At 48.5% G+C, this 26,067-nt stretch overlaps 2 protein-coding genes across 2 annotated transcripts in view; one reads left to right on the top strand and one right to left on the bottom strand.

Moving 5' to 3' along the window:
* The window catches only part of LOC116838620 (butyrophilin subfamily 1 member A1-like), a 73,658-nt gene extending 69,789 nt beyond the window's left edge, over positions 1–3,869 (bottom strand). The window contains exons 1-2 of the mRNA XM_075072033.1: positions 3,802–3,869; positions 3,486–3,602 (exon numbers count right to left, since the gene is read on the bottom strand). Of these exons, the coding sequence (XP_074928134.1) occupies positions 3,486–3,602; positions 3,802–3,805 (121 nt within the window). The 5' untranslated portion in view covers positions 3,806–3,869. The remainder of the gene's footprint in view (positions 1–3,485; positions 3,603–3,801) is intronic.
* Positions 1–26,067, top strand: part of LOC116824950 (uncharacterized) — a 954,865-nt gene that overhangs the window by 337,028 nt on the left and 591,770 nt on the right. The window lies entirely within an intron of this gene.

The raw sequence follows: 26,067 nt of genomic DNA, 5'->3' as shown, positions 1-26,067 counted from the left end.
CCCTGGCAACGCAGCCTCCAAAATCATTCAGGCTGCGCTTTCTGCATGACTATGTGCTAGCTGAGGGGTGTGTGGGAATTGGTAGTCTCTGCTGCAGGTGATGGGCATCTCAGGTGCTTAAAGCCATGGCCTAAAGGAGGGAAGCACCTAACTCCAGAGTTTGCAGCTGCCTAGGGCTAGTGCTGAGAACGTAGAGTCCATAGTGCCGCTGTTGCAAGATTCAAGCATGCTCAGCCTTGGAATTGCCACCCCTCCCTTGCGGCAGCTGCAGCTATCTAAAGCTGGCCTCTGGCAGTTGGCCCCATGGCTATAGCCAGAGAAGCTGCAGGTGGCTCTGTGACTACTGGAGGCCATTAACTAGGAGCGGATAAAGAAATTGGAGTTAACCTCAAGGAACAGAGGTCACCTGTAGGTAAGGAATGTCAAGGGGAGCAGGGGAAGAGGAAGCAGCCCAGGCTTGCAGGGGAGAATAGCCCCAGCTGGCTAGGGAGCACTTCCAAGGTAGAGGGGAAACAAGCATGGGGAGAGGTGGTGGTGACCAGGTAGTAGACTAGCATGTAGATGGAAGCAGAGGGAGAAAGGCTGGTGACTTCAGGTTCCCAGGGGCTAAGTCCTCACTTTGAGGAAATGGTGTTTGCAAGTGGCTTGCTCAAATGGCCGGATGAGCGCTGAGGGAGGGATTTGTCAGAATTGATCAGGTATCTGCTGGCTGTGAACCTTTATTTAGTTGAGACCAGAATCACATACAGTGACAGGTGACGTAGGGTGGTACTGGAGACATGGCTATAGAAGGTCTGAATGAGGAAGGAGATAAATCTTTGGGGAGTTTCCCTGATCACTATGAAATTTCTACTCACTATGTACACGGGTAAACCCACATGGATATACAGCTTAATGAGAAAAACTGGGGGCCAAGGGAAGAATGCATGTAGTCATGTAGAGGTGTGTGATCAAAATGAAAAATGTCTCTGAGATTCAGTACTGGGTATACTATGGCACCAATAGCACTGCCACAGCGGGCCCACACTAGGAGCCCACAATGACTACATGGGGGCCCACAGATATGTTTGGCACCAGGGCCCACAAAAGGTTAATCCAGCCCTGGGCTCCGTTAGGAGCCTTTTGTCATTTTAAGTGCTTAAAAGTGCTGACAATCACTTCTGGTCGGACAACATGTCTACCCAGCCTCAGAGCTGACAGTCACTAAGGGCTTGGCTACATTTGTGAGTTACTGCGCAGTAAAGGAGCCCTGGGTGCCCTAGCTCACTCCCCATCCACACTGGCAAGGCACGCAAAGCGCTCTGTCTCCGCGGCTACAGCACTGCTGGTACTCCACCTCAGCGAGTGAAATAATGTTTGCTGTGCCCCCACTGGATTGCCGTGGTGCCAGTGTATATGCCCTGGTCTGTTAGTGCACTGTGATTGGCCTCCAGAAGTATCCCACAATGCCTGTTCTAGTCACTCTGGTCATCACTTTGAACTCTACTCCTCTGCCCTCAGATGACCAACTGTCAGACCTGCCCTTTAAATTCTCTGGGAATTTTGAAAATCCCCTTCCCGTTTGCTCAGCCAGGCATGGAGTACTATCAGTGCATCTTTCCAGGTGACCATGCCTCCACACGCCAGGCGAGCCCCAATATGGAGAAATGGCGAGTTGCTGGACCTCATCAGTCTTTGGGGGGAGGAAACTGTCCAGTCCTAGCTACGCTTCAGTCGTAGGAATTACGATACCTTTTGGCAGATATCAAGGGACATGATGGAAAGGGGCCATGACCGGGATGTACTGCAGTGCAGGGTTAAAGTGAAGAAGTTGCGGAGTGCCTACCGCACAGCCCGCGAAGCAAACAGCTGCTCTGGTGCTGCCCCTGTGACCTGCTGTTTTTACAAAGAGCTGAACGTGATACATGGGGGCGATCCCACCTCTGTTCTGAGTACCTCAGAGCCCAGTGCAACAAGGCAGGAGGAGGAGGAGGAGGAGCAGCCAAGTGGGAGCAAAGGTGCTGATGTGGAGGAAGACACCCTGGAATCCCTAGAGCAATGCAGCCAGGAGCTATGCTCAAGCCAGGAGGAAGGTAGCCAGTAGCGGTAGCCAGTGCTTGGGCAAGAACAAACACCAGAGGAGGTGCCCGGTAAGCAGCTTTTATTTTGGGAAGGAAGTTATTCGGTGGAGGATTAGGGCTGCATGCATGCCTAGATGCGGAACAGAGCGTTGATGTGCTCTATCACATTGCGGTAATCGGCCTCAGTGATCTCTTCAAAGGTCTCAGCCAGAACTTGGGCAATGAGATTGCGCAGGTTTCTTGGGAGACCCACTGTGGTTCTTGTCGCAGTCAGGCTAACATGTCCGTGCCACTGTGCTATGACAGGTGGGGGGACCATTGCTGCACGCAAGCATGCTGCATATGGGCCAGAGCGGAAGCCGCATTGCAGTAGAAGACCCTCCTTTGTTTGATGGTGTGGTAAACTTCTGTCCCAGATCTGGACTTTAGCATACAAAATCTGGGTGTTTACTGTGAACCTTTCCCAAGCTTATACCCAGCTTGGATATATCTCGCTGCCACCAACTAGGACTATTGGGGTTCCTAGTTACCCCCGAGCCACCCCAACCTTTCCCTGGGGGACCCCCAAGACTCAGAACCCTGGGTCTCCCTCTCTCCTCTCCCAGCTTCCCCCCCTTCCCTGGGTTAGCCGGTGCGAGACTACACTTCACTCCTTGAATGCAAAACCAAGAGAGCTATTTACTTCCTCCCAGGCTAGGCATTCAAAGCTAATTACAGCTAACACACCAGTAGATTCCCCCCCTTCCTGGTCTCATAGCAGTAACTAGAGAAAAACTGCAACCACAAGGGAACAGAGTTGATTCTTTTTCTCTTTCCCCGTAGCCTGTTCTTTCCCTGGAAACAATAGGAAAATAGCCCACAGCCTGGCTTTTCCCTTCCCTTTGCCTCACTAGGAAAGAAACTCTAAAAACCTCAGCCAGGTTTTAAAAAAGAACTTTATATAAAAAGAAAGAAAATACAAAAACAAAACATAACTGTGCATTAAGAAAACTCAATACAGGCTCTTGCTTATAAGAAAATATGAATAAACAGTCTGATTGAAAACGATAGCCCGATAAACCAGTCCAGCAAATCAACATAACATGTAAATACAACACAAAGCATATAACAGCCTAATGTACTTTGTTTCCTTTTGTACTCACAGACTTTTAGGAGAAACTTGAATAAGAGGGAGTTAGAGAAAAGCTTGTTTACTCCAACAGCCGAGAAACAACAAAGACCCTGAGTATACAAATTCCCGCCCCTGTCTTTTAAACAATCCAGTTCTCTGATTGGTCCTCTGGTCAGGTGTTTGGTTCCCTTTGTTCACCCTTTACAGGCAAAAGAAAATTAACCCTTACCTTACCTATCTACTTATGACAGATGGACGCTGATGACCAGCAATACCAACAGCAGCAAACCCAGCGAGGAGACCAAAGCTCCTACCTGACACCAGCCTGTGAACCTGTAGAATGAGGCAGAGAGCGACGCAGCCAGGCAGAGCGGAGCTCACTGTGCAGCCGAGGGAGAACGAGGGAACCTTCCCCGTCATCGTAGCTTGGTCTGGGGAACAGGAGAAATAACAAACCAGATGGTGAGTGGGTGGGATGCAGTGACAGTGCCACAGTTGTCGGACTTTCGTAGCCCTGGTCCATGGATCAGTTACATTTACATGTACGCACTTCCCAATATTCATAGACTAAGGTCAGAGGGACCATTAGACCATCTATTCTGACTTGTGCCATGGGCCAAACACTCTCACCCATTTACCCCTGTAATCAGCCCAAACTTGTGTTTGACTAAAGCATCTTCCAGAAAGTCACTAATCCTTGATCTGAAAACAGCAAGAATTGGGCAATTCCCCACTTCCCTGGGTAGTTTGTTCCAATGATTAATCACCCTCAGTGTTATAATTCTGTGCCTTATTTCTAATTTGAATTTGTCCAGTTTTAACTTCCAGCCATTGGGTCTTGTTATGCCTTTCTACCCTATATTAAAGAGAACTTTAGTACCCTGTATTTTCTCTATGAAGGTGTCATGGAGTGTGGGGGAGTCCAGGCCCTGCACCCCCAACTTCCTGCGACTCACCTGGACTCTCAGCCAGCCAGTAAAACAGAAAGTTTATTAGATGACAAGAACACAGTCCAAAACAGGGCTTGTAGGTACAGACAACAGGACCCCCTCAGTCAGGTCCATCTTGGGGGCCTGGGAGCCCAGACCCTGGGCCTGGGCCTCCTTCCATTTCCCCAGCCAGCTCCAAACTGAGACCCCCTTCAGCCATCTCACCCAACCACCCCTCCTCCTCGGCTCCTGCTCCAGTCTTTGTCCAGTTTCCTGGGCAGAAGGTGTCACCTGGCCCCAACTCCTTCCAGGGCTCAGGTTACTTGCTCATGTATCGTCCCCCAAGTGAAGTCACACCCGGATATCACACCACTATCCAGCATCAATGCAGACAATACCAGTAAAACTCCCACACAACATTCCCAGGTCAATACTCCCCACTCCCTGCTCCATCACAGAAGATGTGACAGATGGGGAACTTTACTGAAATATTTTAATGAACTATCAGTAGGACTCTCTACCAATCCCCTTGGCATCGCTACTGCCTTAGGGGAAAGAATTGCTTCTCTCGCTGGGACTAGGCTGAACAGGCAATTATCTGAGATGTAGAGCCACTCAGAGTGTCTGGGCTGGAATCAACACATATCACTCCCTCACTCTCTCCTCAGGCCCTATGCTACCAGCACTCCTAGCTATCTTCGAGACACCACTGACTTCCTGAGGAAACTACAGTCCATTGATGATCTTCCAGAAAGCACCATCCTGGTCACTATGGATGTAGAAGCTCTCTATACCAACATTCCACACAAAGATGGACTACAAGCCATCAGGAAAAGTATTCCCAATTATGTCACAGCACACCTGGTGGCTGAGCTTTGTGATTGTGTCCTCATCCACAACCATTTCAGATTTGGGGACTATTTATACCTTCAAGTCACCGGCACTGTTATGGATACCCGCATGACCCCACGGTATGCCAACATTTTTGTGGCTGACTTAGAACAATGCTTCCTCAGCTCTCATCCCCAAGTGCCCCTCCTCTACTTGCGCTACACTGATGACATCTTCATCATCTGGACCCACGGGAAGGAGGCCCCTGAAGAATTCCATCGGGACTTCAACTGTTTCCACACCACCATCAACCTCAGCCTGGACCAGTCCACACAAGAGATCCACTTCCTGGATGCTACAGTGCAAATAGTCACATAAACACCACCCTAAACCAGAAACCTACTGACTGCTGTACTTACCTACATGCCTCCAGCTTTCATCCAGAACACATCACACGATCCATTGTCTACAGTCAAGCCCTAAGATACAACCACATTTGTTCCAATCCCTCAGACAGAGGATCCCTATCAAGTGTTCTTAAAACTGCAGTACCCACCAAAGGAAGTGAAGAAACAGATGGACAGAGCCAGATGGGTATCCAGAAGTCACCCACTACAGGACAGGCCCAACAAGGAAAGTAACAGAGCACCACTGTCCATCACTTACACCCCCCAGCTAAAGCCTCTCCAGCACATCATCAAGGATGTACAACCTATCCTGGAAGATAATCTGTCACTCTCACAGACCTTGGATGGCAAGCCAGTCCTCGCTTACAGACAGCCCCCCAACTTGAAGCAAATACTCACCAGCAACTACACACCACACAACTGAAACACTAACTCAGGAACCAATCCCTGCAACAAATCCCATTGCCAACTCTGTCCCCATATATACTCAAGTGACACCATCATAGGACATAATCACATCAGCCACATCATCAGGTGCTCATTCACCTGCATATCTACTAATGTGATAGATGCCATCATGTACCAGCAATGCCCCTCTGCCATGTACATTGGCCAAAGCAGACAGTCTCTACGCAAAAGAATAAATAGACACAAATCAGACATCAAGAATGGTAACATTCAAAAACCTGCTGGAGAACACTTCAACCTCCCTGGACACTCAGTAACAGATTGAAAGTTGCCACACTTCAGCAAAAAGCCTTCAAAACCAGATTTCAGTGTGAAACAGCAGAGCTGGAATTCATACGCACTATCAGACTGGGTCTGAACAGAGACTGGGAGTGGCTGGCTCACTACAGGAAGTCATTTCCCCTCTTTTGGTATTCTCACCTTCTCATCAACTTTTGGGAGTGGACAACATCCACCCTAATCAAATTGACCTTATTAGCACTGGTCCTCCGCATAGTAATGTGGAATTGTGTGGATTGTGGGGTCCGCAATAGAAGGTCACTCCCAAGGGACTGGCTAAAGGCCAGAGCATAGATCAGACCTTGTGAATGCATGACAGAAAGTCACCTCTCAATCTTCTCTTTGCTGAAGTGAACAGACTGATCTCCTTCAATCTCCTACTGTGAATCATTTTTCGTGACCTGTTTCTGCAGTGTCTGTGATAATTTGGGCACAGTCCAGACCAGTGAGGGGCTGTGTCACCGCCTGCCCTGCCCTCCCAACTGTGATTGCTCAGAACCGCAGAAATGCCCTGTCACACAGGGAGCAGTTCAGAGCTGAGCTCTCTTGGAAACGTGGCCCTAGGCCTCCATGGCCTCCAGCGCCTGCAAGAGGCTGTGTTGCTGTGAAGGGCAGGGAGCTTCCGACAAGGGCTGACTTGACTTGGGGCTCACACCACGTCGCGCTGATGGAAGCTCTGGCTGGGTCTGGACTGTGACAAGGGGAAATGGTTGTAAGCTGCCTCGGGGTAGGATGGCTGCAGGGTCTGGCACGGTTCAGTAACCAGCCACACAAGAGAGGAAGTAGGTGAGAGCAGGGCTGGCAGGGGGAGTCACTCACTGAGCACCTGCATTCAGTAGCAGCTGCTGATAGATGCCAGTGAGAGGTAAAGCTCCCCTCGCCCTGCCAGAAACCCCCTGAGGGCAGCAGCAGCATCCCCTACCTCCCTTGGAGTGAGGGCCCCCTGGGATACAAAGGGCCTCCTGGGCACAGACAGTTGCAATTTACACTCAGAGGGGGAGATTTTTACAAACACAGGAGAGCTAGGATCAATGGGCCTTGTGCTCCTAAATCCCTTAGGAGCTTTATAAAATCTCCCCCTCCCTGCATCAGTTGCGTCCAGTCTGGCCCCCCTTCCATCTTTCACCCGCTCACTCTGGAGTGTCCCGTTAGTGAGCTGAAGATGAAAACACCCGCACTCTCCCAACAGTGCCCCATGGGAACATTACAGCCAGTGATCGGTGCCTACCCCTGTCAGTAAATGAAGCAGAACAGCAAACAAATGCAAACCTGGCAGTGGAGACACTGGGCAGGTTTCTGAATCTGTGTGGACATTTCTACAGCCACAGCTGAGTTCCCAGTAGGAAAGTGACAGTTTATCCCCCAGATCCCAGAACGAGGCCAATTGATAGCAGCAGCTTGTCTGACTAATCAGCCTGGAACTATCCAGGGGACCAGTTCAGCTGGGTTGCAGTGAGGACCCCCTACCTGCAGTGTCCTGTGGAGTCGTTTCTGAGCCGTTGCAGTCTCTCCAGGGGGCTCCCAGCTTCGCTAGCCCCCAGAGCCATTCCCTTTAGGCAGAGCTCCTGCTCCCAGTGGCTGGTTCCCTCTCCCAGGCTGTGACATCCATCCCACTGGAGGGGTCAGGGAGCTGCAGGGGTTAACTCCAGCCTGCCCCTGAGCTTCTCACTCAGTTAACACAGTTTATATTGAACGGAAGCCCCGTCCCCTCTTGGCACATCCGCCAGCTTCAAAAGTGAAAGTAAGATCAAGGCTGGAACATGACTGTGACTGGATCCGCCTCACAGGACGGTTATGGCACAAAGATCAGATTCCTGTGACACACCCACAGGGCGGTGAGAGAGCAGCTTCGGTGCCAGCAGCCTCAGCTCTGCAGGTTGCCTCGTGATGGCCAGTTCTGCAGGCTGTTTGTCCTGTGCTCTATGGATCTCCGTAATTACTTCAGCCCTGTGTCAAGAATGGGGTCAAATCCTGGTGCAGCAGCCCCTAGACTCAGTGGCCATGTTAATCATTTCAGTTCCCTTATGTAACATTAACCAGTGATTATTTGCGGGACAGGGTTTTGCTCTATGCTTTCCAGTGGGCCAGCCCTACTCCCTGAGCCTCCACTCCTGCAGTATTATTCAGACAGCCTGGCCCTGATCCTCTTTCCTGGGCCCTGGTTGCTCTGATCTTCCCTTAGAAACAAGTGCCAGCAGGGCAAGGAGACATGATATAAAATGGTGCCTGGCTGAGTGCAACAAACCTCCTGAATTCTGTGGGATCTTGGAAAATGCTGAATTCCCTCACTGTGTAATGTTGTGATAACTGGGCTACACATCTACCTGAATTGTGAGCTGAGCTGTGAGAAGTGAAAGAAAGTTGATAAAATATCACAATAGCTGATAGCAATAAATGCTGATAGGAAAAGCTGCAAACAGAGCAGGTGCTACCTCACTGGGGGCCCTAAGAGGAAACAGTGTGTATGTGGGGGGAAGGGGTGGCCTTTACCCATCCCTGAGAATACTAAGTGAATTATTTCCAAAAATCAGGGCCCCCTGAGCTGCCTGGGGGCCCTAAGCAATTGCTTAGTCTGCTTACGCCGAGCACCAGCTCTGGTGGGAGAGAGGCCCACTGAATCAATCCCCACAGACAGACTCTTGGTTTAACTCCAGGACTGTGTTCAGATCATGTCTGGTTAACATGAGGAGGGTGGGATGGGAAATCAATGGAGCACAGTGGGTGTGTCTGAAATTAGGCCTAGCTGGTAAACAAAATAATGAGGGGATGGGCTATTCCACCCACTGTTCCCCCTGGGGACCTCGAGAAGAGAACCTGGGGAGGGGGGAATTAGCTGACACTGGCTAACTGGGATTCGGGTGGGCTGGAGAGAGCGAGCTCCACCATCATGGCTGCCACCCCCACCATGTGTTCAGCCCTCAGAATCTACCATTATGCAGCTGGGCCTTCATAGCCCTGATCCAGAGGGATGTGCTTACCAGACCAAGCCAGAGAGGGTCCATCTCCACTGTCTCTGGCTACATCCCTGGGATAAGAGACTTTTACACACACACTCCCTGCTCCCTCTGTGTGTCCTTTTCCTTCTATCATAAACATACAGCTAAGGGTAGCATAAAATCCCTCCTTTACCTGCAAGGGGTTAAGAAGCTCAAATAACCTGGTTGGCACCTGACCAAAAGGACCAATGGGGAAAGAAGATACTTTTAAATCTGGGACGGAGGAAGAGGAGGAGGTTTTGTTTGTGCTCTCTTTGTTGTTCTCTCTAGGGGCAGAGGGAGAGGGACCAGGAAGGAAAAAATCATCTCCTAAACCCTTATCAGAAATAAGCATCTAAGATTTTTTTTTAAGAACCTGATTATTTTAATGTCCTAAAAGTCAAGGGTCTGCTCTGTACTTTTATTAAAGGCAATTGGTTGGTATATTATTCTCAAGCCTCCCCAGGAAAGGGGGTGAAGGGGCTTGGAGGGATATTTTGGGGAAATAGGAACTCCAAGTGGTCCTTTTATTCATAGATTCATAGATTCTAGGACTGGAAGGGACCTCGAGAGGTCATCAAGTCCAGTCCCCTGCCCTCATGGCAGGACCAAATACTGTCTAGACCATCCCTGATAGACATTTATCTAACCTACTCTTAAATATCTCCAGAGATGGAGATTCCACTACCTCCCTAGGCAATTTATTCCAGTGTTTAACTACCCTGACAGTTAGGAACTTTTTCCTAATGTCCAACCTAAATCTCCCTTGCTGCAGTTTAAGCCCATTGCTTCTTGTTCTATCATTAGAGGCTAAGGTGAACAAGTTTTCTCCCTCCTCCTGATGACACCCTTTTAGATACCTGAAAACTGCTATCATGTCCCCTCTCAGTCTTCTCTTTTCCAAACTAAACAAACCCAATTCTTTCAGCCTTCCTTCATAGGTCACGTTCTCAAGACCTTTAATCATTCTTGTTGCTCTTCTCTGGACCCTCTCCAATTTCTCCACATCTTTCTTGAAATGCGGTGCCCAGAACTGGACACAATACTCCAGTTGAGGCCTAACCAGCGCAGAGTAGAGCGGAAGAATGACTTCTCGTGTCTTGTTTACAACACACCTGTTAATGCATCCCAGAATCACGTTTGCTTTTTTTGCAACAGTATCACACTGTTGACTCATATTTAGCTTGTGGTCCACTATGACCCCTAGATCTCTTTCTGCCATACTCCTTCCTAGACAGTCTCTTCCCATTCTGTATGTGTGAAACTGATTGTTCCTTCCTAAGTGGAGCACTTTGCATTTGTCTTTATTGAACTTCATCCGGTTTACCTCAGACCATTTCTCCAATTTGTCCAGATCATTTTGAATTTTGACCCTGTCCTCCAAAGCAGTTGCAATCCCTCCCAGTTTGGTATCGTCCGCAAACTTAATAAGCGTACTTTCTATGCCAACATCTAAGTCGTTGATGAAGATATTGAACAGAGCCGGTCCCAAAACAGACCCCTGCAGAACCCCACTTGTTATACCTTTCCAGCAGGATTGGGAGCCATTAATAACTACTCTCTGAGTACGGTTATCCAGCCAGTTATGCACCCACCTTATAGTAGCCCCATCTAAATTGTATTTGCCTAGTTTATCGATAAGGATATCATGCGAGACCGTATCAAATGCCTTACTAAAGTCTAGGTATACCACATCCACCGCTTCTCCCTTATCCACAAGACTCGTTATCCTATCAAAGAAAGCTATCAGATTGGTTTGACACGATTTGTTCTTTACAAATCCATGCTGGCTATTCCCTATCACCTTACCACCTTCCAAGTGTTTGCAGATGATTTCTTTAATTACTTGCTCCATTATCTTCCCTGGCACAGAAGTTAAACTAACTGGTCTGTAGTTTCCTGGGTTGTTTTTATTTCCCTTTTTATAGATGGGCACTATATTTGCCCTTTTCCAGTCTTCTGGAATCTCTCCCGTCTCCCATGACTTTCCAAAGATAATAGCTAGAGGCTCAGATACCTCCTCTATTAACTCCTTGAGTATTCTAGGATGCATTTCATCAGGCCCTGGTGACTTGCAGGCATCTAACTTTTCTAAGTGATTTTTAACTTGCTCTTTTTTTATTTTATCTTCTAAACCTACCCCCTTCCCATAAGCATTCACTATGTTAGACATTCCTTCAGACTTCTCAGTGAAGACCGAAACAAAGAAGTCATTAAGCATCTCTGCCATTTCCAAGTTTCCTTCTACTGTTTCTCCCTCCTCACTGAGCAGTGGGCCTACCCTGTCCTTGGTCTTCCTCTTGCTTCTAATGTATTGATAAAAAGTCTTCTTGTTTCCCTTTATTCCCATAGCTAGTTTGAGCTCATTTTGTGCCTTTGCCTTTCTAATCTTGCCCCTGCATTCCTGTGTTATTTGCCTATATTCATCCTTTGTAATCTGACCTAGTTTCCATTTTTTATATGACTCCTTTTTATTTTGTAGGTCATGCAAGATCTCGTGGTTAAGCCAAGGTGGTCTTTTGCCACATTTTCTATCTTTCCTACCCATCGGAATAGCTTGCTTTTGGGCCCTTAATAGTGTCCCTTTGAAAAACTGCCAACTCTCCTCAGTTGTTTTTCCCCTCAGTCTTGATTCCCATGGGACCTTACCTATCAGCTCTCTGAGCTTACCAAAATCCGCCTTCCTGAAATCCATTGTCTCTCTTTTGCTGTACTCCCTTCTACCCTTCCTTAGAATTGCAAACTCTATGATTTCATGATCACTTTCACCCAAGCTGCCTTCTACTTTCAAATTCTCAACGAGTTCCTCCCTATTTGTTAAAATCAAGTCCTGAATCTTTGTCTAAATCACTTGGTGGTGGTAGCAATACCGTCCAAGGACAAGGACAGGATTTATGCCCTTGGGGAAGTTTTTAACCTAAACTGGTGGAAATAATCTTAGGGGGTCTTTCATGAGGGTCCCTACGTCTGTAGCCCAGAGTTCAAAGTGGAGAGGGAACCCTGAGACCTTCCCTACCTTATTTTTATTCTGTCCAGTCCCTTTCCTTTTGCCTTCTGTATATTTTGCAGTGGAGGCACTGAAAGCAATGACCTAAACATCTGGATGCTGGTACAAGTTTGCTCTGTCCTGCGAGTGGCTGATCAGACCATGTGCTGTGATTCTTCAGCAGTGAGGCTGCGAGTCAGAGTCAGACCCACAGACAGAAGCTGAATTTTCTCTCTCTGCTGTTCTTTTTTCTCCCCCTCCACGGGACCTTAGCGCAGATATTTGGGGCATTTCACTCTTCTCAGAGCTACTGTTTCAGCCTGCCTGCAGACTCAGGCAGTCATTGCCTGTTCACATTTTCAAGGTTCTTGCTTAAAAGTCTTTAAATCATGACTTGAGAACTTCAGTAACTCAGGCAGCAGTTATGGGTCTGTTACAGGAGTGGATGGATGAGGTTCTGTAGCCTGTGATGTGCAGGAGGTCAGACTAGATGATACAATTGGTCCCTTCTGCCCTTGAAGTCGATGAGTAAATGAATTGGATGCCCAATTCTCATTAATTTTAAAAGGGAGCTGGGCCTCCAAATCTTCTGTGGGGCTTTGAAAATCCCACCCGTAATTATTGAAGATGCAGATGGAGATTCTGGAGCCCAGTTCTGAAGCAAGACGTGAATTCTGCAGCCTGAGAATTGAGGAATTCACTGGGCCCAGATGTAATTAACGAAATAATGTTGTTGTAACACCCACCTGGGCAGGCTTCCTGCCACACTGGAGAGAAACCCTGACACAGGTCTGGTTGTGAGGAGTGTGACAAGGGTCGGCAGCTTGGCAGGAGCTCAGCAACCACCCAAGATAATCAGACAAAACCCTCTCCACAGTATCATTTTCATTCATAGATTTCCTGGTACAATTAAATAAATCAATGTAGCAGATTCTGTGGCCAGGTTCCCTTCATGGAGCTGCACAGGCTGAGACCCCATGGGTAGGGCCCCCTTTAGGGATCTGAGTCAGTCACTCTCCCTGTCCAGTGGTTGTTTCACCTCTCTGCTGAGACTCCAAACAGCATCTGCGTCAGTGCCAATTGTGAGGGTGGATGAGGCAGTGTGGGGCCAGTTCCCTATGAAATAGACTAAGACCCAGCAGCTCACTTCGCACAGGTCAGCAGATATCATCCACGTATTCTCCTGTGCTATTACTGACTGACTGTACCAGTGCCCCAGCAGTGAAAGTCAGGTGTGGGCCAATGCCCAGCCACCTGTCTGTAACGGAAACCTTTTCGAAGGATTATTGGATTATATTTGTCCTTCTAGCTGCTTTGATTTATGGGTTTGATACCTCAATATCTACCCTGCATTTCCCTAGAAACTTTTGTACGAATTATTACTGGGAACATTTGTATTTTACTTTTCCATAAGGTTGCTTTCTTTTTCTTTTTTAAATTCTTCCAAAATTAATGAAAGACTAAATATATAAATTTTAAGGTCGCAGAGCACACAGGGATGGGTGCACTATAAGAACCTGACTAGAACAGGAGGGATCACACCCCTGCTGTGGTAACACATACCGGAGGGGTTGCAGCTGCAGGATGTCTCCATGGGGCTCCCATGCAGGAATACCCTTCACATAGCTCTGTCAGTGGTTGGGGGCTGCTCTCCCACAGACTGAGTCAGAGACTTGTCCCAAAACTGGCCAGTGCTGAGGGACCAGCAGGAAGTCAGGAGGCCCTAAGTCTCAGGCAGTACCCACTATGGCCAACCCTGGGAAACACTGCGCCTAGGGAGCAGCACTAGCAGGAAGTCTTCTGTGATCACAGCTGCCCCTGGGGAACTCCATAAAGGGGGAGGCCCACCATGAATGGGAAGGTGCAGAAAATATCATACAGCCCAGGGCCGGCCCACAACATTTTGGCACCTAAGGCAGGGAGCTCAAATGACGTCCCCATGCCCCCTCGCTTGGGCCAAAACTTTGAAGCTCTGGGTCCTAGCAGTGCCCCTCCACCACAGTCTGGCACCTGAGGTGGCGGCCTCAGTTTGCCTTATGGTAAGGCCAGCTCTGGTACAGCCCCAAGTGATACTGCCTTTTCCAGTGGATCTCCACTAGTCTGAGGGAGGGACGATGGGTGTCCCCAGCTATGACCCATCCATTCTCCTCACCATCTGCTGTCGGATCCATGGAGCACACACTGCAAGAGGGGCAGTGCCACAGAGACCTCTGAGCTCCATTCACATGGGAGCAGGGGACCCTGGTGCAGAGGTTTCCTGTGAGAGCAGATCTGGGCAGGGGGACATGAGTCACCTCTATATTTGGTAACTTTTCTTCACATCAGTTTGCATTGAAAGGCTCCTTATCTCTGGAGGCAGGAATTGTTGTAACCTTCAGACTTTACAGCAAGAAATAATACGGGTAACACCATAAAACCGTTCCCTTATCAGGTCAACAGTTTCTTGATGGCCAGGGACACATTAACTGTCTGGCTCTTGGGAAGTTTAATTCTTAAGAAGAGAAGGAAGAAAAGTTAGAAAATTTCATCTAACATTGAACAATGTAACAATAGCGGCAGATGCTGGTTCACACAGGGGACAGGATAAAGGTACAGAACCCCTCATGGGGCAAGCTCTCACCTTGCCACACCCACCCTCTTGTGCCCCCTCCCAGTGTCCCACTCTTCTCTTCTCTTAGCTTGTTTCCTTCTGTTCTTGGCAGATTCAGCCTCAGGATCCCCCCATGGGGTCTGTCTGTTCCTGATGCTGGGAGGGGGAATCAACACTCCTCAGCTCGATGCTTCAAACCTGTGAGCCCCCTTCCTGCTCCCATTGGGTTAATGGTTAAAATCCTCACTGATGTCAATAGGGGCTGCAGCTGAGCCCCATGTGGGGATCTCCCATGTGATTGCCAGTGGCTCAGTATCACACATGGCACCAGAGATATGTCAGGGCAAAAATCCAGTCAGCTTAGCATGTTTGCTCCAAACTCTCCTCCGTCTACAAGGGCAGAACCAGGCTTTTAAACCTGGTGATTAAATGGGGATGTCCCCTCCATACTGTGTTTATACCATGTTAGCAGCTCAGTGACATGCAGGTTACTCCCCAGGGTGGAAATACCCTGATTGCCAAGCAGGAGGACACGAGACCTTCACTGGCTGCTATTTCTCCCACTGCCTGGTAAATAATTTGCCTAACTGATCTGACCCCACCCTGTTTAACAGCAGGAGAAGGGAGCAGGTGGTGAAGGAAGGGAGGGTGGACAATGAGTAGAGAGGTGTAAAAGCTGAATATACTCTGTGGCTCAGGACCAGAAATGAATACATAGCTCACATTCACCAGTGAGTTAAAAGTACACTGGGAAGATTTCAGGAGAAACAGGAATATCATAAAGCTTATGTAGGCAGTCAGGGTTATGGAAGTTTTGGAAATTTCTGCAAATATAAGTGCTACAGAATGCTAAGGATTCAAATCCCCTACCATTTCGAACCACCCTTTGCTTTCTAGGGCAAGCATTGGCCACGTGCTTCTGGCCTTTAGACAGTGGAGAACATTTAGTCCCTGAACTGTCCTTGCATGCAGTGCAGGGACTCAGCAGACCAGCGATACAGACAGACTTGCACAACTAATACTAAATTCCATATTGGCAAAGTCAGGCAGATTTTGCTACCAGGCCAAGTTACTGGTTTCCATGCTGTCATGTCACAATTTGCTACCTCTTCCCTCTTTGCTAATTGCTCTAGGGAGAGTAAATTATAATAAATGGGGATACACCTCTTACAACCTTTTACCATTCCCATACTCTGGACCCATGGTAGTAAATTATGACAAGGCAGCAACCATCTGTAACAAATTTGCTACCTCTCATCTCTGTCATCCCCTGTCCAGGGTAGCTAATTGTGACGGATTAGGTCAGGCAGCTCCAGTTCACATGGAGGATGGTCCTCTGGGCTCTTGACACCTTCATTGGCCTGCCTGCCCTGTCAATCAGGTTGACCGAGAGCTTTGGCCTCTCCCCATTGGCCCTGGGGACGGCTAGCCTTAGAATGTTAATTTCTCTTCAGCCTTTCCCCTTTTTTTCAGGAGAGTGCAAACCTCCATTAAGTTTCAGTTAAGAGTTCCTACATTCCCCCTTTCTAAAATTCTGCCACATCCAGAATGTCCACACCAGCACATCCAGGTCCTATATTAACAACATTTACAAGCATTTTATATATATAAACATTTAACGTATTTAAAATTCTATGTCCACTTCTTTATCTTACATATGATAACATTCACTAATACAATGCACAAAACCAATAACATAATCATCTATAAGTTTAATGAGCTTTTCACCTTTCTCAGTTCCCTGGAACCATCTTAACACTAGTGGTTTATTACCCAAATTTTCTATTCCCTGTCCCCGAGTAACACTGGGTCAATTTGAGGGATCTTGCCATTTTCATCAGCGTTTGGGTTTGCTCTACCCTGTTCCCCTTGGGACTCAGTTTATGTGACTAGAACCACACTCAAACTGGTTTCAGTCTCCTCGGGGCACGCTCATGTGTGCCACCTATGGTCACTAATCAGACTAAAAATGCAATGTTTTAGCTGGTCACCATGCACTACTCTCTCAGGACGTCCTCCTCCAGGCCGGATGGTGTAAACTGGCAGATCGAGGTTGTTGTGGGAAAGTACAATGTGGAGATTTGACTCCCTCTTGTCCTGTATTTTATTACATCCCCAGTGTCTATGTTTACGAACGAGGACATGGTCAGCAGGTCTGACGAGAGCCCTACTGGTCTTGTGATCAGAAGTCCTCTTCCTACTTTGGGCTGTGTCTTGAGTTGTGCTGGGAGCAACTTCACAGGCTGTCTTCAGCCTGTCATGGTGACATTTGACCCAGCCGTCCAAATTGGTCAGCTCATCCTTAGAAAAGGGTTTTGATGCTTCTCTAGCAACATGTTTAAGGGCTAGTCTACACTAGAAGCTCTACATCTAGTAAAGACAGTCTTTGCCGATGGGACAGAGCTCTCATGTAGGCATAAAACTCCACCTCTATCAGAAGCTGTAGCTATACTGGTGGGAAAAATTCTCACACCAATATAGTGCTGTCCACACTGGTGCTTAGATCAAAGTAACTTATATCGTTCAGGGGGGTGGCTTATTCACACCCCTGAGCAACATAAATTATACCAAAGTAAGTGGTAGTGTAGACAAGCCCTAAGTTAACCATCTGTGACAGGAATCAACTCTTGAAACTCTGCTTAAACTGCAACTGGCAATTTGTTCTTCATTCTCTCTTCTTGTCACCCGCAGCTCATCTTCATTTTTTTCAAAGGTCACCTCCACCTGAGTTTAGAAGACTCACTGGTATTCTTCCTTTCATGGCATTTGTCAGTACATTGGCTGGCCAGAACCCATTAAGTAGGCTTACCCAAGATGCAGGCTCTACAAGCACTTGCTATCCACCAGTATTTCATGGTACCCAGCAGCATTCATCAAAGATCTTCCCTCTCCAGGGAGGAATAGCTACCTTCTGTCTTCCAGCCACTTTCACATTTCCAATTTACCCCCAGGGGCCCAGGGAATGGTTGTCTCTCTGCTCAGGTCAGTACCCTACTCTGCACAGCTTTCTTCTTACAGTGCCCGTGACAGTTCATTCTCCTGGCAACACTAGCTCCTTGAACTCACTAATGATGTGCATCTCTAGAATCCCTGTGGCTCCATCTCCCATATGATTTCCTTCAGAGACCTTGTCTTTCCGGATGAAGATGTATTTTCCTGGCAGTGTCTGACTCATGTTCTCTATATCTGTTTCAAGGCACCCTACCACTGGGATTGCCATTCCATTAGCTGCTGTTAGATGTACAAACTGTCTGCTGTGCATGGTCAGCTCCTTGTCCTTCAAATATTTTTTAAAATGCGACTCAGTAATGGTGGTGACTTCTGAGCCAGTATCTAACAAACATCTGTTCTTCACCCCTGCTATAAGTACTTCATCAGTTAAACAGTCTCCAAATGCTCGCTCACAGAAGTCACTAGATATGCTGGTGCTCTTCATGTTTCTTCCATCACTGTCTGCAGAGTGATTTTCCACCAAGAACAGGCCTAGGAATCCTTCTGCCACTGCTTGGCCTTCTACTGTATATGGAGCACCAGGAATGAGCTTTGGTTTCGGGTGCCTGGCACTCTGGTCTCCTTCTCAGTGGACATTCTCAGCTAGTAGGCCCTGGTCCTTCACAAGTGTAGCAAATGTACCTTCCCTGCTCAATCCTTCAATGGAGATTTTCAGGATATCAGTGTCCTTGGATACTTCGGTGTACCAGGGAGATTTAAGCTTTCATCACCTCAGTCATCACCTTCAGCCAGGTTCTGGATAGCTTCATTTAAACTTTCTAGTATTAACTGTGTTTGGGGCAGGGCCTTTTCCCTGATCACTGCATTCACTAGGCCTGCACTTTGTGTACAGGTATTGGGGCTTGTCCATCTCTTCCACAGGAACTTCCTCATCTTTGGACCATGTAATGGCAGCTGGCACGAGTTCCTGGAAGTTCTTAATGGTCTCTTCTTTAAACCTCTTCTTCATTTCACGTCAGAGAGAGTCATCCCGGAGCCCCAGCACCAGCTACTCTTTCAGAACCATATCTCTGTCTGAAACTTGTTGTGGGTCCCAGTGCTCCAGCTTGCTCATTCTCTCCTGGAGGTTGTATGTTTAGGCCCAAATGGTCTTACCTGGATTCTGTGTCAGCTTATAGAATTCCTTGAGTCTGGTTCCAATGAGCTCTTTGTTTCTGTGACGTTGCACTCCATATGTTTTATGGAAATATGCTTATGAATGTGAATATGACATAACTGGAATATGCTTTATGTAAATATTCCATGTAACATATCTCTGAAAAGGTTATGTTCTACTGAATATATTCATCCTATTTGTATGCATGTCTCATTTTTATAGCTAAAGTTATAAGCGTTGGCTCTATTCTTATATGTTAAGTATTTGCTGTGAAAAACACATAAGGGAGGGTGAGCCGACCTATTGTGAAGAGACTAAGTTAACTGGAAGTAGGTGACTAACAATGGACTGTGGGAGACACCAATCCACATGTGCTAAGCTAACATGTAAACAATGGCAGGTTGGCCTGCAGAAAGCTGAATCATTAATGGACATGTGACTTGCCCATGTGGCTCCAAACTCCATCTAGCTGCTGTAATCTTGCAAAGGGGTTTCCTCCCACTAGGCAGAAAATATAAAAGGCCCTGGAAAACCCTCCATTTTGTCTTCAGCTGGCTCAAGAGGCTGCCAGTCAAGAAAACACTCCGGTTTACACCTGATATGTAAGCTGGAACTAACAAAGACTGCACCAGGGGAAAGGATTGGGCCCAGACTAGGAAAGAATCCAGTCTGTGAAGTATGATCATTGGAGCATCTCTGAGGGTGAGATGTTACCTTTAACTAGATCCTCAGTGTATTAAGTTAGCCCAGTGTGTTTTGGTTTATTTTACTCAGTAACTTTGAACTGCTACTACTTGGAACGACTTAAATCCTACTTTTTATACTTAATAAAATCACTTTTGTGTATTAATAAACTCAGAGTAAGTGATTAATATCTGGGGGGCAAACAGCTGTGCTTATCTCTCTGTCTGTGTTATAGAGAGTGGACAATTTATGACTTTGCCCTGTATAAGCTTTATACAGAGTAAAACTGATTTATTTGGGGTTTGGATCTCATTGGGAGCTGGATGTCCGGTGTGAGAGACAGATAACTTGCTGAGCTGTTTTCAGTTAAAGTCTGCAGCTTTGGGGCTTAGCCCAGACCCTAGGTCTGCGTCGGGCAGGCTAGTATGCAGGGGTGGCTCCAGGCACCAGCACGCCAAGCACGTGCCTGGGGCAGCAAGCCACGGGGGGCACTCTGCCAGTTGCCACGAGGGCGGCAGGCAGGTTGCCTGCGGCGGCATGCCTGCGGAGGGTCCACTGGTCCCGTGGCTTTGGCAGACCTCCCACAGGCGTGCTGCCAAATCCGTGAGACCGGGGACCTCCCGCAGGCAAGCCGCCAAAGGCAGCCTGCCTGCCGTGCTTGGGGCGACAAAATACCTAGAGCCACCCCTGCTAGTATGTCTGCCCCATCAAGGCGGGTTCTGGGGGGCCCAGACTGGCAGGAAAAACTGGCTCCGAGGTGATTTTGGCACATCAGGTGACAGTCCCAAGGAGATCTCTGTGACCCAACCCATCACAGTTTCCATACTCTTTTAAGAGAAGCAGAAATGTCTTCTTTCCATCTGTCTTGTCAGCTGTTGCCCTGAACTTCACTTTGGATCTGGTCTGGCCAGGGCTGGATTAACTTTTTGTGGGCCTGGTGCCAAACATATTTGTGGGCCCCCCAGGGAATAATTGTAAAAGGGACCAGGGGTAAAAGGACAGTGGGGCAGGAGCTAGGGAGGGGTCAAGGGTAAACTGCAAGCACAGCAGGGCTGGGGAGGGGGTAAAGAGGATCCCCCCCTGCTCATGCCCACATGGAGCAGGTACTTACCTGGTTCTAGCCCATTCTCTTTGTCTCTCTCTGCACTGAGCTGCCCCTCCTCCTGCAACAGCAGGACAGGTTCTCTTCCAGCCCTCTGGGGTGGGTGCTGGGAGTGGGAGGAGCGGAGGCTAATGTGGTTACTCCTGTAACTGGACATTTAGTTCCCAGTCAACACTGCTAACCGGACACTTACGTCTCATTTTCTACTGGAGTTTCCAGTCTAAAACTGGATACCTGGCAACAGGGCTGCCAGAAAAGCCTGAGGGGGGAGAAGGGCAAGCAATCATTTTTAGAAGTAAGAGGGCTAAGCCTTAAGGGGTGGGGAAGTGGGGGGGCGGGATGGAGAGGAGCTAGTGGGCAGGGCCATGTCTGCTGTACTGCCCAGGTAGGTTGGAGACTGTGGGGATCAACTGGCACAGTATCCAGGGCTGGTGCAAGGATATTTTGCACCCTAAGTGAAACTTTCACCTTTCGCCCTCCCACTCCCCTCTGGAGCATCACTTATTATAAATTTTCAAAAATGAATACAGTGGAGTCACATCTTATGCGGGGGTTAGGTTCTAAAGTCAGAGCATAAGAGGAAGAATCACGTATAATGAAAATTACCATAAACTACAGTACACACAGTATACATAGTATACACTGTCTACACTAGAACAGGGGTCCTCAACCTATGGCACTTGTGCCAAAGGTGGCACACGAGCTGATTTTTTTTTTTTAAATGGCAGATTGTGGGTCCCGGCCATAACTGAGCCTGCTGCCGGCCTGGGGTTCCGTTCACTCAGCTGCCAGTCAGCAGGGCTGCCCAGAGCGGGGTGCAAGTGGAGCAATTTGCCCCAGGTGCCAGGCCCTGCAGGGGCCCCCATGAGAATATAGTATGCTATAGTATTGCAACTTTTTTTATGGAAGGGCCCCAAAAATTGCTTTGCCCCAGGCCTCCTGAATCCTCTGGGCAGCCCTGCCAGCCAGGGTCCCAGCCGGTGACACCACTCAGCCTCCTGTCATTCACCCAGGCCGGCAGGAAGCTGAGCAGGGCCGGTGCAGGGCCACTGGCCAGGATCCGAGACCATCAGTGGGCTGAGCATCCGCTGGCTCTTGCCAGCCAGTGTCCCAGCCGCCAGCCCCGCTCAGCCTGCTCAGTCCACTGCCAGCCTCGGTCCCAGATGCTGGATCCGTTCAGCCTCCTGGCGGCCTGAGTGAACAGGATCCCAGGCCAGCAGGAGGCTGAGCAGAGCTGGTGGCCGTGACCCCGACTGGCAAGGGGCTGGCAGCCAGAACCCCACACTGGCAGTGGGCTGACCGGGGCTGGTGGCTGGGACCTCAGCTGGCTGGAACTGGCCCGCTGCTAGCCCTGCTCAGCCCACTGCCAGCTGAGTGAACAGAACCCCAGGTTGGCAGCAGGCTCAGCGGCAGCCAGGACCTGCAGCCTGCCATTAAAAAAAAAAAATCAGCTTGCGTGCCACCTTTGGCAGGCGTGCCATAGATTGAGGATCCCATTCTAGTGTATACTGTACTTTATGGTAATTTTCACTATACACAATTTTCCTCTTATGTGGTGACTTTAGAACCTAAACCCGTGTAAGATGTGACTCCACTGCAATGTAAAAAAAAATTTTGGGGCACCACTTTTTGGCACCCCCAAATCTTGGCGCCCTCAGTGATGGTGTAGTTCGCCTAGTGGTTACACCGGCCCTGGCAGTATCCCCAGCCCAGGTGATGTGACAGCCAGTGGTGGATTTAGAGTTAGTGGGGCCCCCCATGCCTGCACTCAGCTTCATTTTTGGAGCTCCTCCTTGGGACCCAGTCAAGAAAAAGAACATTCTCTCTTATCTCCCCCAATCCCCATTTTTCATTCATTTTTTCTTCATCCTCCTCCCATAAGTAATAGCAAGTAAATGAAAATAAAGTGAGGTACCTTGATTGTTCTTGGAGTCTAACTTATTTTTCCACAGGCCACTTGAAAATCATGGACAATTTAATGATCTTTCCAAATATTGTAAAAAAATGTTTGGGTTCAGGGTCTGGCCAGGAGCTAGGGTGAGGGAGGGGGCTCAGGGTTGGGGCAGGAGGTTGGGGTGTGGAGCGCTTACCTGGGGCAGCTCCTGTTTGGTTCTCAGGATGGGGGTGGGAATGTGGGGTGTGTGTGCAGGAGTCAGGGCAGGGGGCTGGGTATGTGTGAGGAGGGTGCAGATTTCAGGGCAAGGGCTCGGGGGCATGAGGGGTGATGCAGGAATCAGGGCTGAGGGAGGTGTGGGGAGGTAAAAGCGGGTGCAGGGGGCTGGAGAGTTGTGAGGGGGATGCAGGAGTCAGGGCAGAGGACTGGGGAGGTGTGGGAGGTGCAGGGGTCAGGGAAGGGGGCTGGAGGTGTGTGAGGGGGTGCTGAAGAGGTGTGAGGGAAGTGCAGGGTCAGGGCAGGGGGCTGGATATGTGTGAGGCAGTGCAGGGGGCTGGGTGAGTGGGAGGGTGCAGGTGTCAGGGCAGGGCAGGGGTTGGGGGGGGCAGGAGGCTGGGGGTGCTCACGCAGGGGACTGGAGGGGGTATGCCCCAATTCCAGCCCCTTCCCCAACATCTCACTCCCGCCTTTTCTCCTCCTCCTCTCCAGAGCAGCGTGCTGCAGCTCCCTCCTCCCCGCTCCTGCCAGCAAGGAGCTGATCCAGCTGATCGGTGTGTGTGGGGGGGGGATGTAGCATGCTGGGGAAAGGGGTGGGGCAGGAGCTAGACTGCAGGCAGAGGTTGCTACGGAGCCGCAGCAGCAGCAGAGTCAAGCTGTGACCCCACAGGAGAGAGCGGGAGGGGAAGGGAGGGGAGGGGGGGAAGCATGGAGAAAAGAGTGCAGGGCCCCTTTCGACCGTGGGCCCGGCGCCAGTGACACCATTATAAATCCGGTATTGGGTCTTCCAATCCGGTATTGCTTTTCCACAAAATGTGTGTGATCTTCAATTCTCAACACCTGTAGATCTGCTTTCACTGACTTAATCCAGTCTTCTATCATGATGTCCCCTGGCTTTGTTGGCAAGCTATTGAACTTGGGTATCTTCCAATCTCATCGAACATAAATGGTAGGAGGCTTCTTAGCTGCATCAACATGCTGGTCTGTCACCACCTTAGCCAATGATAAAATGTCTTGCTGCTCAGTTCTAGCTTGTTGTAATATGTACATACACACCTCATAGAGCTGGAAGGGACCCTGAAAAGTCATCAAGTCCAGCCCCATGCCTCTACTAGCAGGACCAAACACTGATTTTGCCTCAGATCCCTAAGTAGTCCCCTTAAGAACTGAACTTACAACTGTGAGTTTAACAGGCCAATGATCAAACCACTGAGCTATCCCTGACCCTAATGCTTCAGCCTGTCCACTAATGTGTGCTGAAGTTCAGAAAACTGTGTAGTAGTTTTTCAATTCCACTCTTTATAGATTTCTGACCCAGACCTGGACAGTACTACCAGAATTCAATGAGTAAACAAATGGGGCAAATCCTACGGATAGGATCCTGTTTGCGATGCCAATTATGTAAATGGGGAAATGGTCCCACTATTGTGGGGAACTTTCTTGGCTTCTGCACTACCCCAGTGGTATCGGATAGCGAGACAATACGAGTCCTCACTCCCACTCCCTTTACCTGAAGTTATAAGAGACAACAGTTTGTAACCCACTAATGCCCGTTTGACTGGCAAAGTGTTAACAGGCCACTTATCCTTGATTGGTCATCTAGTCCATTCCACTGTTCTGAGGCAGGTCTAAGGCCTTGTCTATACTATCGACCTAACTACGAAGCTGTATGCACTACAATGCTACTCCCACTCATTTAACTCTCATTTAAAGCCATTTCACAGAAACTAGATGAATTCTTTGCATCGGTCCTCACGGCTGAGGATGTGAGGGAGAGTCCCAGAACTAAGCCATTCTTTTTAGGTGACAGATCTGAGGAACCCATCCCAGATTGAGGCGTCATTAGAGGAGATTTTGGAACAAATAGCTCCATTAAACAGTAATAAGTCACCAGGACCAGATGGTATTCACCCAAGAGTTGTGACCAAACTCAAATTTAAAATTGCAGAGCTACTAACCGTAGTCTGTAACCTATCATTTAAATCAGCTTATGTACCAAATTACAAGAGGATAGGTAATGTGATGCCAATTTTTAAAAAGACCTCCAGAGGTGATCCCGGCAATTATAGGCCTTTAAGCAGGGCCGGCTTTAGGCCGATTCCTCCAAATTGGGCCCCGCGCCCAGCCAGAGTGCAGCAAGCCCTGCAGCTCCGCAACCCTGGCCAGAACGTGGCAAGCCCCGCAGACCCACTCCCCCTGCCGGAGTGCTGGCTGGATCGTGGCAATCCCGTGGCCCTGAGCCCCCGGCCAGAGTCTGGCAAGCTTGCGGCCTCCCTCCCCAGGCCGGAGCGCCAGCCAGAGCACAGCAAGCCCTGCTCCCTTGGCAGGAGCACGGCAAGTCTCACGGCTCCACTCCCCCGACCAGAAAGCGGCAATCCAAAGTATCACTGAAGACTTGGAGCGCCGCCCGGTGACTACAAGCCCCACAATTTGAGTCCTGCACTTGCTAAAGCTGGCCCTGACTGTAAGCCTGACTTCAGTACTGGGCAAACTGGTTGAAACTATAATAAAGAACAATATTATCAGACATATAAAGGAACATAATTTGTTGAGGAAGAGTCAACATGGTTTTAGTAAAGGAAAATTATGCCTCACTAATCTACTAGAATTCTTTGAGGGGGTCAACAAGCTTGTGGACAAAGAGGATCCTGTCGATACAGTGTACTTAGGTTTTCAGAAAGCCTTTGACAAGATCCCTCACCAGAGGCTCTTAATCAAGGTAAGCTGCCACAGGATAAAAGGGACAGTGCTCTCATGGACTGGTAACTGATTAAAAGATAGGAAACAAAGGGTAGGTATAAAGAGTCAGTTTTCAGAATGGAGAGAGGTAAATAGTGGTGTCCCCCAGGGGTCTGTACTGGGCCCAGTCCTATTTAACATATTCATAAATGATCTGGAAAAGGGGGTAAACAGTTAGGTGGCAAAATTTGCAGATGATACAAAACTACTAAAGATAGTTAAGACCCAGGCAGACTGTAAAGAGCTACAAAAGGATCTCACAAAACTGAGTGACTGGGCAACAAAATGGCAGATGAAATTTAATGTTGATAAATACAAAGTAATGCACATTGGAAAGCATAATCCCAACTATATATATAAAAATTATGGGGTCTAAATTAGCTGTCACCACTAAAGAAAGAGATCTCGGAGTCATTGTGGCTAGTTCTCTGAAAACATCCACTGTGCAGTGGTAGTCAAAAAAGCGAACAGAATGCCGGGAATAATTAAGAAAGGGATAGATAATAGGACAGAAGCTATCATCTTGCCTCTATATAAATCCATGATTTACCCTGTCATAAACAGATAGCTAAGGATTAATATTTCTTTTACCTGTAAAGGGTTAACAAAGGGAACCACACACCTGACCAGAGGACCAATCAGGAAACCGGATTTTTCAAAGCTCAGGGAGGGAATTTTTGGGTGTGTG

The sequence above is a fragment of the Chelonoidis abingdonii genome, chromosome 13 (assembly GCF_003597395.2).
Source record: "Chelonoidis abingdonii isolate Lonesome George chromosome 13, CheloAbing_2.0, whole genome shotgun sequence".
Lineage (NCBI taxonomy): Eukaryota > Metazoa > Chordata > Testudines > Testudinidae > Chelonoidis > Chelonoidis abingdonii.
Note: the sequence above shows the minus strand (reverse complement) of the source record. Positions and strands in the feature narration are given on the sequence as shown.